The sequence below is a fragment of the Typopeltis vanoorti genome, chromosome 4 (assembly GCF_054136105.1).
Source record: "Typopeltis vanoorti isolate ZY-2024b chromosome 4, IOZ_Tvanoo_1.0, whole genome shotgun sequence".
NCBI lineage: Eukaryota > Metazoa > Arthropoda > Arachnida > Uropygi > Thelyphonidae > Typopeltis > Typopeltis vanoorti.
In genome coordinates, this window is record NC_143552.1 from 5247105 (window position 1) to 5259990 (window position 12886).

Consider the following 12886-nt stretch of genomic DNA (forward strand, 5'->3'; position numbering starts at 1 on the left):
GAAGCTATTGAAGGAGCTTAGAAATGGAGTAAAGAGTACTGTAAAAGGAATCAAAGATGATAAAGGCGACATAAAAACTGAAGACAAGGATATCCTAGATGTCTGGAGTAATTACTTTGAAAGTCTGTTAAAGAAACCAAGCAGTGACAGAACCATACCTAGAAAATTTTCAAGATGAATTCAAAGAGGAGTACACATCAATACTTTAGTAAAAAAAAGCCTTTAAAAACTTGAAATGTCAAGAGGCAGCTGGAGTAGATGATATTTGACGTATTTAAAGTATGAAGGTATAAAAGTTTTGCAGTGGCTACACTGCATAATTCAGAAGGCTTGGACAGAAGGTCGAAATGATGCGCTGACTATCTCTTCTGGTGATGAAAGTGATTTCACAAAAGTTGCCGAATATTGTCTAATAGTGATAATAATTCTGATAATAATCTTGTTATTTTTCAATAAAATTAAATGAGTAAAGCTTAAAAATAAATTTAGGCATTCTTATTTTCCTGAATTTTTATAAACTTTTTTATCAGATTTCAGGTTTATTTTAATTCATTGCTTCGTTTTTATGCGTTATTAGAAAATTAAGGAAAGTATCCTTAATTTTTCAAAGTAAGTTAGGGGTTTTTCGTGCGATTTTTTATATGTGGTTTTCTGTGGAACTTATCTACCACATAAAAAGAGACCCGAATGTGTGTGTGTGTGTGTATATATATATATATATATATATATATATTTTTTTTTTTTTAAATATAGATTTCATCAGGTATTCATAAAGGAAGAGAATAGTAATAAACATTGAAGTATCTAAAAAATGGAAATTACAGGTAAAAATTGCCACACATAATTGATACATAAAAAACTTATTTTTTCAAGTTGTTCTAACAGGCGTGCCATTGATTATTGTAAGTGTGCATGCAGGCTCACGTGAACGCCAATATTGAATAACTGCATCATGGCTATCTGGGATGTTATAACTCAAATTGTTGTTTAAATGGACAGGAAAGGAACAGGCCAGAGAAAAGCAGTGGTAGAGTGGGGAATATGACTGGAAGAAGACATGGGGTGGACATGGGGTGACACTTTCACTCACACACACAAAGGTAGTCAACATGATATGGTTATTGTTGCCACATTGTAAAAAATAGTTTTGAAGTTAGTTTGGTCTGTATTCTAAATGGAGGAAATAATGGGGGAGCACTCAATATAATTTTCTTTGTTTTTTTTTTCATTGCCAAATATTCCACATCCAAAACGAGACCGTTTTCCAATGATTACAGCTTTCTTCAATTGTAGGAGTGTGATGCAGGATTTCCCCTGATTCTACAATTTTTCTCTCAAACTCATCATCACAGCGAAAAATATTTTCTGATCTATCCCAGCAAACGGAGTGGCTTTGTTGATCATCATCAGGACTGTTTGAAAAAAGAACATGACTGGATAACGCAGTTGCATGTGATCTTTTGTAAGAGATGTCTCTCTTATGCTCTTCTATATGTTGTTCAATAGATTTGTTAGTTTGTCCAAAAAAAAATAATATATATATATATATATATATATATATATATATATAGCATAAATATGAAAAATAAAAAAAAGGAGGGAAGAAAGGAAGTCAAGAATGGAATAAAGTAAAAGGCAAAAAGAAAAAAGTAAATTACAACTGAATGACCAAAGTTGCACAACCACAAGGTACATACAAAAAATAATTGCTTTCTCCATACAGCTTCCAGAAAATTTTAATGAAAATCAGATCATGGTGTGTAAAAATGTGGAGAGATATGTATGGACACTGACAAAATTATAATTTGGACTCAGAAAATCTCATCATAATCACTCTCTGCATAAGTTTAAGGAAACCCAAAATTAGTACAATTATAAGCCTACCTACTTACACACGTGCAAATGTAAGAGGGTATGCATGCAATCTAATCATGTGCAGATAGCACTTCATAATCCTGAATATTGATAATACATTTCACATAGCTTTAACAATAACTTATGTTTATGACAATGTAAAGAAAATTTGAACTTATATCTAATAAATTGAACATTAATTGACAACAAATACTTCCAATCCATATTTTAATGAATTACAATTTAATTAAATCTAAATCCACAAATATATACACTTTAGAAAATCGATAAATTCTTTACGAAATATGAAAAAAATATATAAAATGATGGTTCATGGAGTCACGCCACGTATGGCTGCCTAGCGAATGATGCAACAACTGAACTGGACAAAACTCGTACGTCAGTATATTGTGGAGATAGACGGCTTGAAAATAGGATGTTTATTTCATTTTCTTATTACTTCTATTTCCTTCTTCAACCTATTGGTTCTGTCCACTGCTGATCGAAGGTCCCCCCCCATGGTTTTACAGACCACTCGGTTTTCTTCCTCTCCCATCCATCTCACTGGCAATTTGTTCCAGTTCATCCTTCCACCTTCTTCTCAGTCTTCCTCTTTGTCTTGCTCCATCCACTGGTCCCACACTCTGTTGTTTTTCTAGTCTATCTCTCGTCATTGTATCTGGCAATATTGCCAGCCCATCTCCACTTAGCCTGTTTAATGTATTTTACAATATATGTGACACCTGTCACATATATTGTTGTTCTCAGATCTTTGTTTAGGCTTCTGTTAAAGTCCATGTTTCTCTCCCGTACATTAGGACATGAAGTAGGCATTGGTTAGTAATCCTGAAAGGTAACAACTGTCCCAAATATACATATGGGTAACTTGTTCTTTTTCATGGTTTTCAAAGTTGAAAACCATGAAATAGAACAGTTTTTTTTTTCCCCTCTATTTATTTTTAATCCAATATTACTCTGGAGGCTTCATTTATCAAGATTATCTGCTATTAGGACAACATCACCTGCAAATTTCAAATGATGTAGCCTTTCTCCATTTATGTTTATTCCTTTTGTTTCCCAATCAAGGCTTCTAAAGACTTCTAATGCAGCTGTAAAGAGTTTTTTATTATTTGAGGGGAATCTTTCCTATTTTGCTGTGTCATTTCGTCTTGTGCTAACAGGGCATTATCAAACACTGTAACATGATCAGGCCATCAAAAAATGTTCATACCGCATCATCCGTCGTGCGGGTTGAGTATTGAGGGTTAGGAAACCCTCAATACTCAACTGCTGTTTCTCCGTGTTGAGAGATCACAGTTACGTTGGTTTGGGCACCTGGTCAGAATGCCATAAGAGAGACTCCCTCAGCAGGCCCTCTTTGCCAAGCCAGAGGGTGGGAGGCCACGCGGAAGGCCAAGGACTCGTTGGATAGATTATATCCAAAACTTTGGGTGGACACGTTTGGGAATCCCACCAGAACACCTGAGCTTGGTGGCAGAGGATCGTGACCATTGGAAGTTCCTCTTGCAGCTGTTGCCCCCACAAGTCAATTAGGAAAGGTGGGCCTTGAAGATGTATGTATGTCCTTATTATTACTAAAATAGTTGATAGTGTTTGTTTCTTTATTTGTTTCTGAATTTTTATTTGGTATTGCTCTACTTAATAAAATTTATTATATTAAATTAAAATATACAACTCAGCAGACGAAAATTTGGAAAAACCATCTGTCCTACTTGAAGAAGTAAAAATGGCTATCCACCATATGAAAAATGACCGATCACTAGGAATTGACGGTATAAAATCTGATGAATTAAAAATGGGTGGACAAATACTCTTTAAAGCTGCAAAAAGGTTTACCTGATATATACAATTAAGCAAAGTACCTACTGAATGGAAAACATCCAAGACCATAATTCTGCATAAAAAAAAGGTAATAAAGAAGACATCAGTAACTACAGACCCATCTTTCTATCAGCACACACACATAAAATATTTGCTAGAGTCATCCTAAACCGAATACAAACCTCCATCAACAAAAATAGCTGCAAAGAACAGGCTGGTTTCAAAAAAGGCTTTTCAACAATAGATCACATTCAAACTATTACTCAGCTAACAGAAAGATGCAGAGAATACCATATTCTACTTTGTCTTCTTTTTATAGATTTTAATGAAAGGCATTTGACACTGTTGAGCATAATGCAGTATTCCAAGCTTTAATAAAACAAAGTAGAAAAAGCATACATCCAACTCATAAAAGATATCTATAAAGAAGGCACAACAAATATCACCCTTTTCAATCACCCAATTAAAATTAACTTAAGTAGAGGAGTATGTCAGGGTGATGTCTTATCACCTAATCTCTTCACATCTACTCTGGATAGCATCATTCGAAAAATTGACACGAAAGATGGAATAAATATTGATGGTGAAATGTTAAATATCCTATTATTCGCTGATGATGTGGTATTAATATCTCTCACCCAAACTCTTAGAATCAATGCTGAATAACATAAGCCAAAACTGCAAAAAAATTGGATTGGAAATACACCCAGACAAAACAAGATGGATGAAAAACAAATACTCTAAAGATCATACAATCACTCTAGATTCTCACATCATTGAAAAAGTTGAAGAATACATCTACCTCGGCCAGTCCATAAAAATGAATAATGATATAACAAATAAAATAGCAAAGAGAAACAGAGCTGCTTGGATAGCCTTCAATAAAATAAAATCAACAATTACCAACCAAAACATAGATATAGGAATAACAGCTCATCTTTTCAATAGTCACATCTTACCAGCATTAACTTATGGCAGTGAAACATGGAACACAACTTTAAAAGAAGAAGAACAAAGCTTAATAACAACTCAACGTGTAATAGAAAGAAGAAGTGCAATATAAACAAAATAGACCACGTAAGACACACAGAAATCAGGACTCATGGATATAATAAAAGCAATCTACAACAGTAAAAGAAGATGGGCAGGATATCTCGCCAGAATGAGAGACAACAGATGGAGTTACAAACTGGTATATGAGAGATACCAAAAGGAAACCTGGAAGACCAATGATTATGAAAGTAGGAAGAAAATGGAAAAGAAAGGCCCAAGACAGGAATAGCTGGACTCTTTACGACCTGCACTCATGGAGAAATCCTGACTGAAATCACAGGTCCATCAAGGTAATACAACTCAGCAAAGATGTTGGATATGTATTTATTTATTTAATTATTTTTTAAGGTGAACGCTGGGGTTGCGTGCCAGAAAAAATCCAGTTGTCGTACCACGTTTGGTGCTAAGAACTGCCTTAGAAGAACGAAATGCTAGATATGACAATATTGTAGTGCCTACAAGTAATAGACTAATTTGGAGGAAAATATTGATAGGAGATTAATAATAATGTAAACTTAATCACGTAGTGCTGTCATAGTAACCTGAACACCCCTTGGGGACACATATCAGGAAATTGATGATGATATCTGAGCATGTCTAGGACCTGGAGTGCATGTTGCACTCCAGGTGTCATTCCACATTTCTGGGTGTTCACGTTACTATGACAGCACTACATGATTAAGTTTAGATTAATATAAATCTCCTATTCACGATTTTCCTCCAAATTAGTCTATTACCTATCAGCACTTCAATAGTGTCATATCTAACATTTCATACTTCCACGGCACTTCTGAGTGAATCGATCCACAGACCTTTTTCATCCTCTGGGTCTCTTTCCTGCCATCTTGGCATCAACCATCTGTTTTGCTAACCTTTCCTCATCCATTCTATTTAAGTATAGCAGGGATGAAAATTCAGGGTGTGGTAGGTATGAGCTGCACATTGAATACCTCGACTATGTCCTCTTTTACCACTCTCTCACTTTCATCCATTAACACCTTAATATAATCATTCTTCTTTCTACTTGCCACATATCAAAAAAAAACTTAAAGGTTTTTTTGGCCTGATTTGCTAAATTTTCTGCTTGTAACACATTTCTGTTACACATTATCATGCTTGTAACACATTACCAAGTGAGTCACTCTCCTGTCCTGCTCTTTATACTCTTCATGCAACTGATTATTACCATTATTGATCTTGTGCTGCCTCCAAATTGCCTTCATCCAGATTTCATGTTGAATCCCTTCATTCATTCATTTTACAGCTCATTCATGCACTCAGAATACATTTGCACATTCATCCTGTTATGCATTTCTTTGTCAGTTCTAAGAAGCATTTATTTCCTTACTGCTCAACTCCTCATTCCATGCTATAGCTCCAAGCTATCTCCTAAGCTTGTCATAATCACCAGCTTTGTAATTCTTCATATATCCTTTCCTCACAGACATCTTCATATGGCTAGCCACAACTCAGGTGATCACTTCACGATCATTCTCACCAACTAAAGAGAAGTACAAAATCCCACTCACGATCATATCCTCTAACGATGATCAGATCTAAAACTCTTGATCTTCCAGTGCCCTCCCTTACATACTGCTTGAGATAGTTGTCTCTCAAGAACTCAAGAAATTCATTTTCCTTATTCTCAAATGGCATCTATATCTATTCATTCCAATCTCATAACTAAAATCACCCTTTACTTGTTTACTAACCAAAGTTGCTTATACATTTCTTCATCCCCCCCCCCCCACCCTCCACATTCTCTGGTCTATGGCAACATCTAACTAAATATCTCTTTCTGTCAACCTCCACCTCACACCACAGTGCCTCAAAACCATTGCCACTATTTTCCTCCTTCATGTCTACCTTATGTGGACATAATTTCCCTGCTACCATCAGCAATACTCCCCACCCCCCTTTCTTGTCCTTTCTATACTCCTGAAAAACACCATACCCTTCCATTTCTATTCCCACTAGGATATCATCTTCATTCAACCAAGTCTCATTTACTCCAATGATTTTGGGGTGAATAAACTTATTCAGTGACACAATTTCATCTCCCTTATTTCTGATACTCATGGCACTTGTAAATAAACACAGCAGTTCACTTTCAAGTCTATAATCAATCCTACTCAAGCCACTTGTTAGTTGTGATTTCTCCACTGCACCACACCTGCCCAATCACTTTATCACTGCTTACCACATATATATGCTCAGTCTCAACTACTCCATTCCCATCGCAGTCTATTCCATTTCTACAATGAACAATCATCTCCATGCATGTATGCATTCTCTACTACTTCCAACTTCCACTCTCCCTGTTCACCCGGACTTCTCCCCCATTTCCTTGGTTTTTCTTGCATTCTAGTTTCCTCTTTAGCTCTCATACTACTATTGTTTTCATTGACAAGCACTTCAGTCAGTGCCACTCTCCTGATCTTTCATGTAACCTGTTACTTCTGATCTCATGTTTGCATCACACACTGCACTTCAATCTAGCAGATGTTTTTCCAGTTTACTCACTCCAAAGCTATTTAAATGCAATCTAATCATGTCTGTATAATTCCATTCTTCACTCAGTTCATGCCATAAACTGCACCCCATTTTCCTCACACAGCTGTGTCTCTGTCTCAAATCACTGTCATATCTCAGCAGGCAATACACTGAAAACCTTTCACACTCCTGAATAACCTACTGATACCTGCCATTATATTTTCCTTATGTCTACTTAAATCATTTGTCCTCACAACCACCACTAATTCTCCCTCCTGGATAGCAAACCTTATGGACTCTCTCATTAATCAATCCTCTATCAACTGAACCTCCATGCACTGCATTCTTGAATCATTCGTCACCTGTTTTTTCTTTCATTCTATTATTTTGCCCTCCATTTGTTTTCACCAAAATGTAATATCTCTCCACATATTCATCATTTCTTTTTCTATTTTGAGTAACTCATTCTTCAAATCCTGCATTCTAGCAATTTCATTCTCTGTTGCTCCTGTAATCTTGACACTTCTCATTCTGCTGCACCTTACTTTCGTTTCCTCTTTCTTTCACTTTTGTACTTTCTTTCACTCCCATATCATTTAATTTTGCTTCTTCTTTTTTGCGTTCAATTATAGTAATAGGAATTTGCTGTAGGTGGTTAATGAAGCTAGAGACATATGGATAATAGTGGACAGTGAATTTAAGTTCAGAACCCACATTGCCAAGTTGGTTAAGATATGATAATGAATAACTATAATGTTGAAAGGAAAAAACATTAACACACATGGCGATTAAGAAACAATTAAAAACGTCCAGTATCAGTTAACATCACATCTGGCTTGTGGAACTTTGCCTACAATGGAAGACTAAAGAGGAGTGTAGCCTTAAAAACTTGAGAAACACAAGGAGAGTATACGACAGAAACAAAACTAGGTGATGGGGGCTCTTACAGGATAGATACAGAAGAAATTTTGCATCTCGTGGCAGGTGGTATTTGGGAGGAAGAATTCGAGGTCATCCCTAAAGCTGAGGAAGGGTGTGAAAGTCAAGTCTAGGTTCTTTACATAGTGTGTAATAAATAAATGGTATACGTTGCTAGCAGACACCATGAGTGCATCTTTAGTGTTTTTAATAAATTCTTATGGAGCAGTACTAGTACCAAGGAATTACACTTCTGATGATTTCCCAACTCTCTGAAGAACCCTACATGTAATCTTCTTCTTCTTCTACAGCTTCTCCCACTTAAGTGGGGTCACTGTTTGTTATGAGTCTCCTCCACACCTTCCTGCCTTGGGCTGTCACCACATCCAAGTTCTTCATCTTCAAGTCCTCTTCTACCAGCTCCCTCCATCTTTTCTTTGGCCGCCCACGCTTCCGTCTTCCTTGTACATCCATCTGCATAACCCTTCTTCCCACATATTCGTCCTCCCTCCTCATCACATGACCAAACCATCTCAACCTTGCCTCCTGTATTTTCGCTCCTAAGTTCGTAACTTTCACTGTTCCCCTGACATAGTCATTTCTCAGATGATTCTTTCTGGTCACACCGCACATCCACCTAAGCATTCTCATCTCTGCTACTTCCATCCTACTGATGTTATTTTTCCTCAGGGCCACAGTTTCTATAGCATATGTCATAGCTGGCCTCACTACTGTCCTATAAATTTTGCCTTTCAGATTGATCGGCATCCTCTTATCGCATAACACTCCAGCCATCTCCCTCCAGTTCCTCCAACCTGCTTGTATCCTGCATCCCACTTCCTTCTCAGCTCCTCCATCTTCTTCCACTGTTGAACCTAAGTATCTAAAGTCTCTCACCTTCCTGATGACACTTCCTTCCAGCTCCAGATCTGTCTCCTGGCCACCGCCCACTGCACAACACATATACTCTGTCTTACTTCTGCTCAGTCTCATACCTCTCTCTTCCAGTACTTTTCTCCATCTTTCCAATTTAGTTTCCGCTTCTTCTCTTGAATCTACACACAGCAAGATGTCATCTGCATACAACATTGTCCAAGGTGCATCTTCTCTCACCTCCTCTGTTACCACCTCCATCACAATATTAAACAGAAACGGACTTAATGCTGACCCTTGATGCAAGTCAACTGTTACTTGAAAACTTCCCGTCTGTCCCAAACAGGTCCGAACACTTGTCTTCACATTTCTGTACATTTCCTGCACCAACCTGACATATTTCTCCGGTACCTTCTTCTCCCTCAGACACCTCCAGACTTCTTGCCTTGGCACTCTATCGTATGCTTTCTCCAGATCAATAAATACCAGATGTAGCTCCCTTTGTTTCTCTCGATATTTTTCCATCATTTGTCGTAACCCAAAGATAGCATCTGTTGTTGATCTACCAGGCATGAAGCCAAATTGTTCCTTTGCAATCTCCACCTCCTCCCTCAATCTACCATCAAGAACCCTTTCTAGGATCTTCATTGTGTGGGACATCAACTTTATTCCTCTGTAATTTTTACAGTCTTGTGCATCCCCTTTACCCTTGTAGATGGGAACAAGAGTACTCTCCCTCCATTCCTCGGGTATATTTTCCTGTTAGCAAACTTTCATGAACAGGTCCCACAGCAGGTCAATTCCCTCTTCCCCCAGTGCCTTCCATGCCTCCACTGGAATTCTGTCGGGGCCCACCGCTTTTCCATTCCTCATCCTCTTCATGGCCTCCATCACTTCCATTCTACTGATGTTCTGCACCATCCCCTCAGAAGGCTGCCCATCTCCTCTGTGAGTCCTTGCATTTTCCCATTCAAAAGTCCCTCAAAGTATATTTTCCATCTGTTTCTTATGTCCACATCCCTCCATAATACTCTTCCTTCAGCATCTTTGATCTGCCTCACATGTAAGATGTCTTTAGCTGCTTTATTTCTACATTTCGCTAGTTGGTAAATTTTTCTCTGTCCTTCCTTTGTTTCTAATTGATCATACAGATCTTGATATGCCATGGCCTTCGCCTGTGCCACAACTCTCTTGGCTTCTTGCTTTCTCTCTTTGTACACCTCTCTGTCCTCTTCCACTCTTGACTCATCCCACTTCTGCTTTGCCTTCCTCTTAGCTGTCACTGCCACTTGTACATCATTATTCCACCACCAACCCTCCTTCTGCTCTCTAATCTTTCCAGATGTCTCACCAAGCACCTCGATTGCACAGCTCAGGATTACTTTTGAATTATGTTTCCACCAATCTTGTACACTTTCCAGTCCATCCGAAATCCTCTCTAACACTCTCTCCCTAAAATGATTCCTCACACTCTCCTCTTTTAAGTGAAACCACTTAATTGTCTTCATCCCATGGCAACCAGAAGTTCTTATCTTCGATCTTATTTTAAAGTATGCGCACAGCAGTCGGTGTTGTTGTGTTACTTGATCTGTTGGAATTACTTTACAATTTGTCACAACCTTAAGATGTTTTCTTCTAGTCAAAATGTAGTCAATTTGTGAGCTGTTGTTACCACTTCTAAATGTTATCAAATGTTCTTCCCTCTTGAAGAAAAACGAGTTTACAATTGCCAGATCAAACGCTACTGCAAAGTCCACAACCCTCTCTCCTTCCTGGTTCATCATTCCCACTCCGTGGCCACCATGCACCCTTTCACAGTCTTTATTCTGTCTTCCTATGTGCCCGTTCAAGTCTCCTCCGACAATCACCATCTCATTTTCTTCCAATTCCCTCATTTCTTCATCTAACACGTTCCAGAACTCATCTTTTTCCTCTGTTGTGCAACCAACTTGCGGGGCATATACACATAACATGACCACCCGCTCTTCTCCAAGACCCAATTTCATTCCCATGATCCTGTCGTTCCTTCTACCCACGTCCAGTACTGCACCCTTCATTCTGCCACACACCACAATTCCTACACCATTTCTTCCCTCGTTATTCACTCCAGAGTAGAACAATTTATATCCATCTCCCAGTTCCTTTGCCTTTCCCCCTTTCCACCTTGTTTCCTGCACACATAAAATGTCCAACTTCCTCTTCCTCATCATGTCTACCACCTCTCTTCCCCTTCCAGTCATGCTTCCAACATTCAGTGTTCCCACTCGCAACATCCTCTCCACCTGCTGGGCTCGCTTCTTTAACCGCACCCGCCCTTGATGCGGTAGCCCTCGTCCACTTCTCACAGCTGTAGGGCGATGTGGCTGCACGTCGCTTAAGGGGTATGCCCTAGCCCTTATATCATTTTCTCTTCGACTCATAATCATAGTTTGAGTTGGCACTGAAGTTTTCCGACTGAATGCCCTTCCTGACATCAACTCTCGCATTTATCCGGGCTTGGGACCGGCACCTATTGAGGCTAGCTTGCCTCCTTCGGTGGCTGCATAAGACGAAATGACTTAGCAAGATAGGAAAGACTCACCCCTAGCCCTCGAATACTCTAATAGCATCAGGGGGAAGGAGCAAGGAGAGGAGAAAGAAGCAAAGAAAGAAGAGGAGGGACCAGTCTACAGAATAATATAACAGATATATATTACATGAAGTAAGGCATGGTCCAGCATCAGGTACCTCAGGTTTGCCATGCCCGTACTCTAAAGTGAGCCCTTGAGGAAAAGAACCCTACATGTAATAACAATGCTAAACAAACAAAATTAACAGAATATAAAAGGTCACTTTACACTTGATGAAAACCACTAAAAGAAAGATGAATAATCTAAAAAGGCATCTTTTATATATTGATTACGATAAAGCATTTGATAAAGGACATCATAATTTGCATAAATTTACTCATCTCCCCAAAATATGAGGATATGAAATGGAACAAAATTTGGAGCCAAAATGAATTTCTTTTAAATACAGTAAGACTATTCTTACTAGTTATACAAACAAACAATGCATTTTTGTGGTACTTTATTTTAATCTTACATTTAAACTCTTCTTCTTTAGTTTCCATTAAACCTCTTATTCCTTCATTTTCTTCTTCAACTATATCAAGCTTCTGACTTATTTCTCTCAGTTTTTTATCAATTTCATATATTTCAGACTGAAAAAGAAGGAAAAAAAAAAGGAAAAGTTAAAGTATACTTTTAAAAAGTTAAAAACATAAGATAGTGGGGGGAGGGGAAAGATTCGTGTTGGTGGGTGTCAGCAACTGAGCATCATTCCACCTGAACTTTTGATTACGTTGCTTATACACAGTAAATATCAGGACCTTCAAAACACAAATGCAAATCTATATGCACTTGAAAAATATAATGTGGAAACAAATTATTTAAAATAATTCTGAAGTCGATGCTTATTTCTTTTTTTATTTTTATTTATTTATTTTCCATAATTACTAACCTATCTTCAATCAATATCTAATAACAGCACATTCTGAATCTCCGATTCACATGAAAAATCAATCATTCCAATCTGTTTATTGACAGTTTTATTAATCCTACCAGTCAAAAAGAGTTACCATGTATCTTTTAGGATGGAATCTGAAAAATGAAACTTCAGTCTTGATTACATGGGGATTCCCATCATCATTTGCTGACAATGTCTTCTTTTGACCAACGTAAAATGGTTTGCAACTTTCTTTAAAAAGGCATTCATATTTCACGAAGACATAAGAACCATATATCTATTTTGAAAGTAGATAAAGGAAAAGCTGTAGTGGTAATGGATAAGACCAACTGTGAGAGGAAGATAG

General features: G+C 37.8%; 1 protein-coding gene across 2 annotated transcripts in view; it reads right to left on the minus strand.

The window, feature by feature from the left end:
• Nucleotides 1-12886, minus strand: part of SMC5 (structural maintenance of chromosomes 5) — a 752645-nt gene that overhangs the window by 492681 nt on the left and 247078 nt on the right. For both annotated transcript variants that reach the window (XM_090391623.1, XM_090391622.1), the window contains exon 10: nt 12118-12235. In XM_090391623.1, the coding sequence (XP_090247749.1) occupies nt 12118-12235 (118 nt within the window). The remainder of the gene's footprint in view (nt 1-12117; nt 12236-12886) is intronic.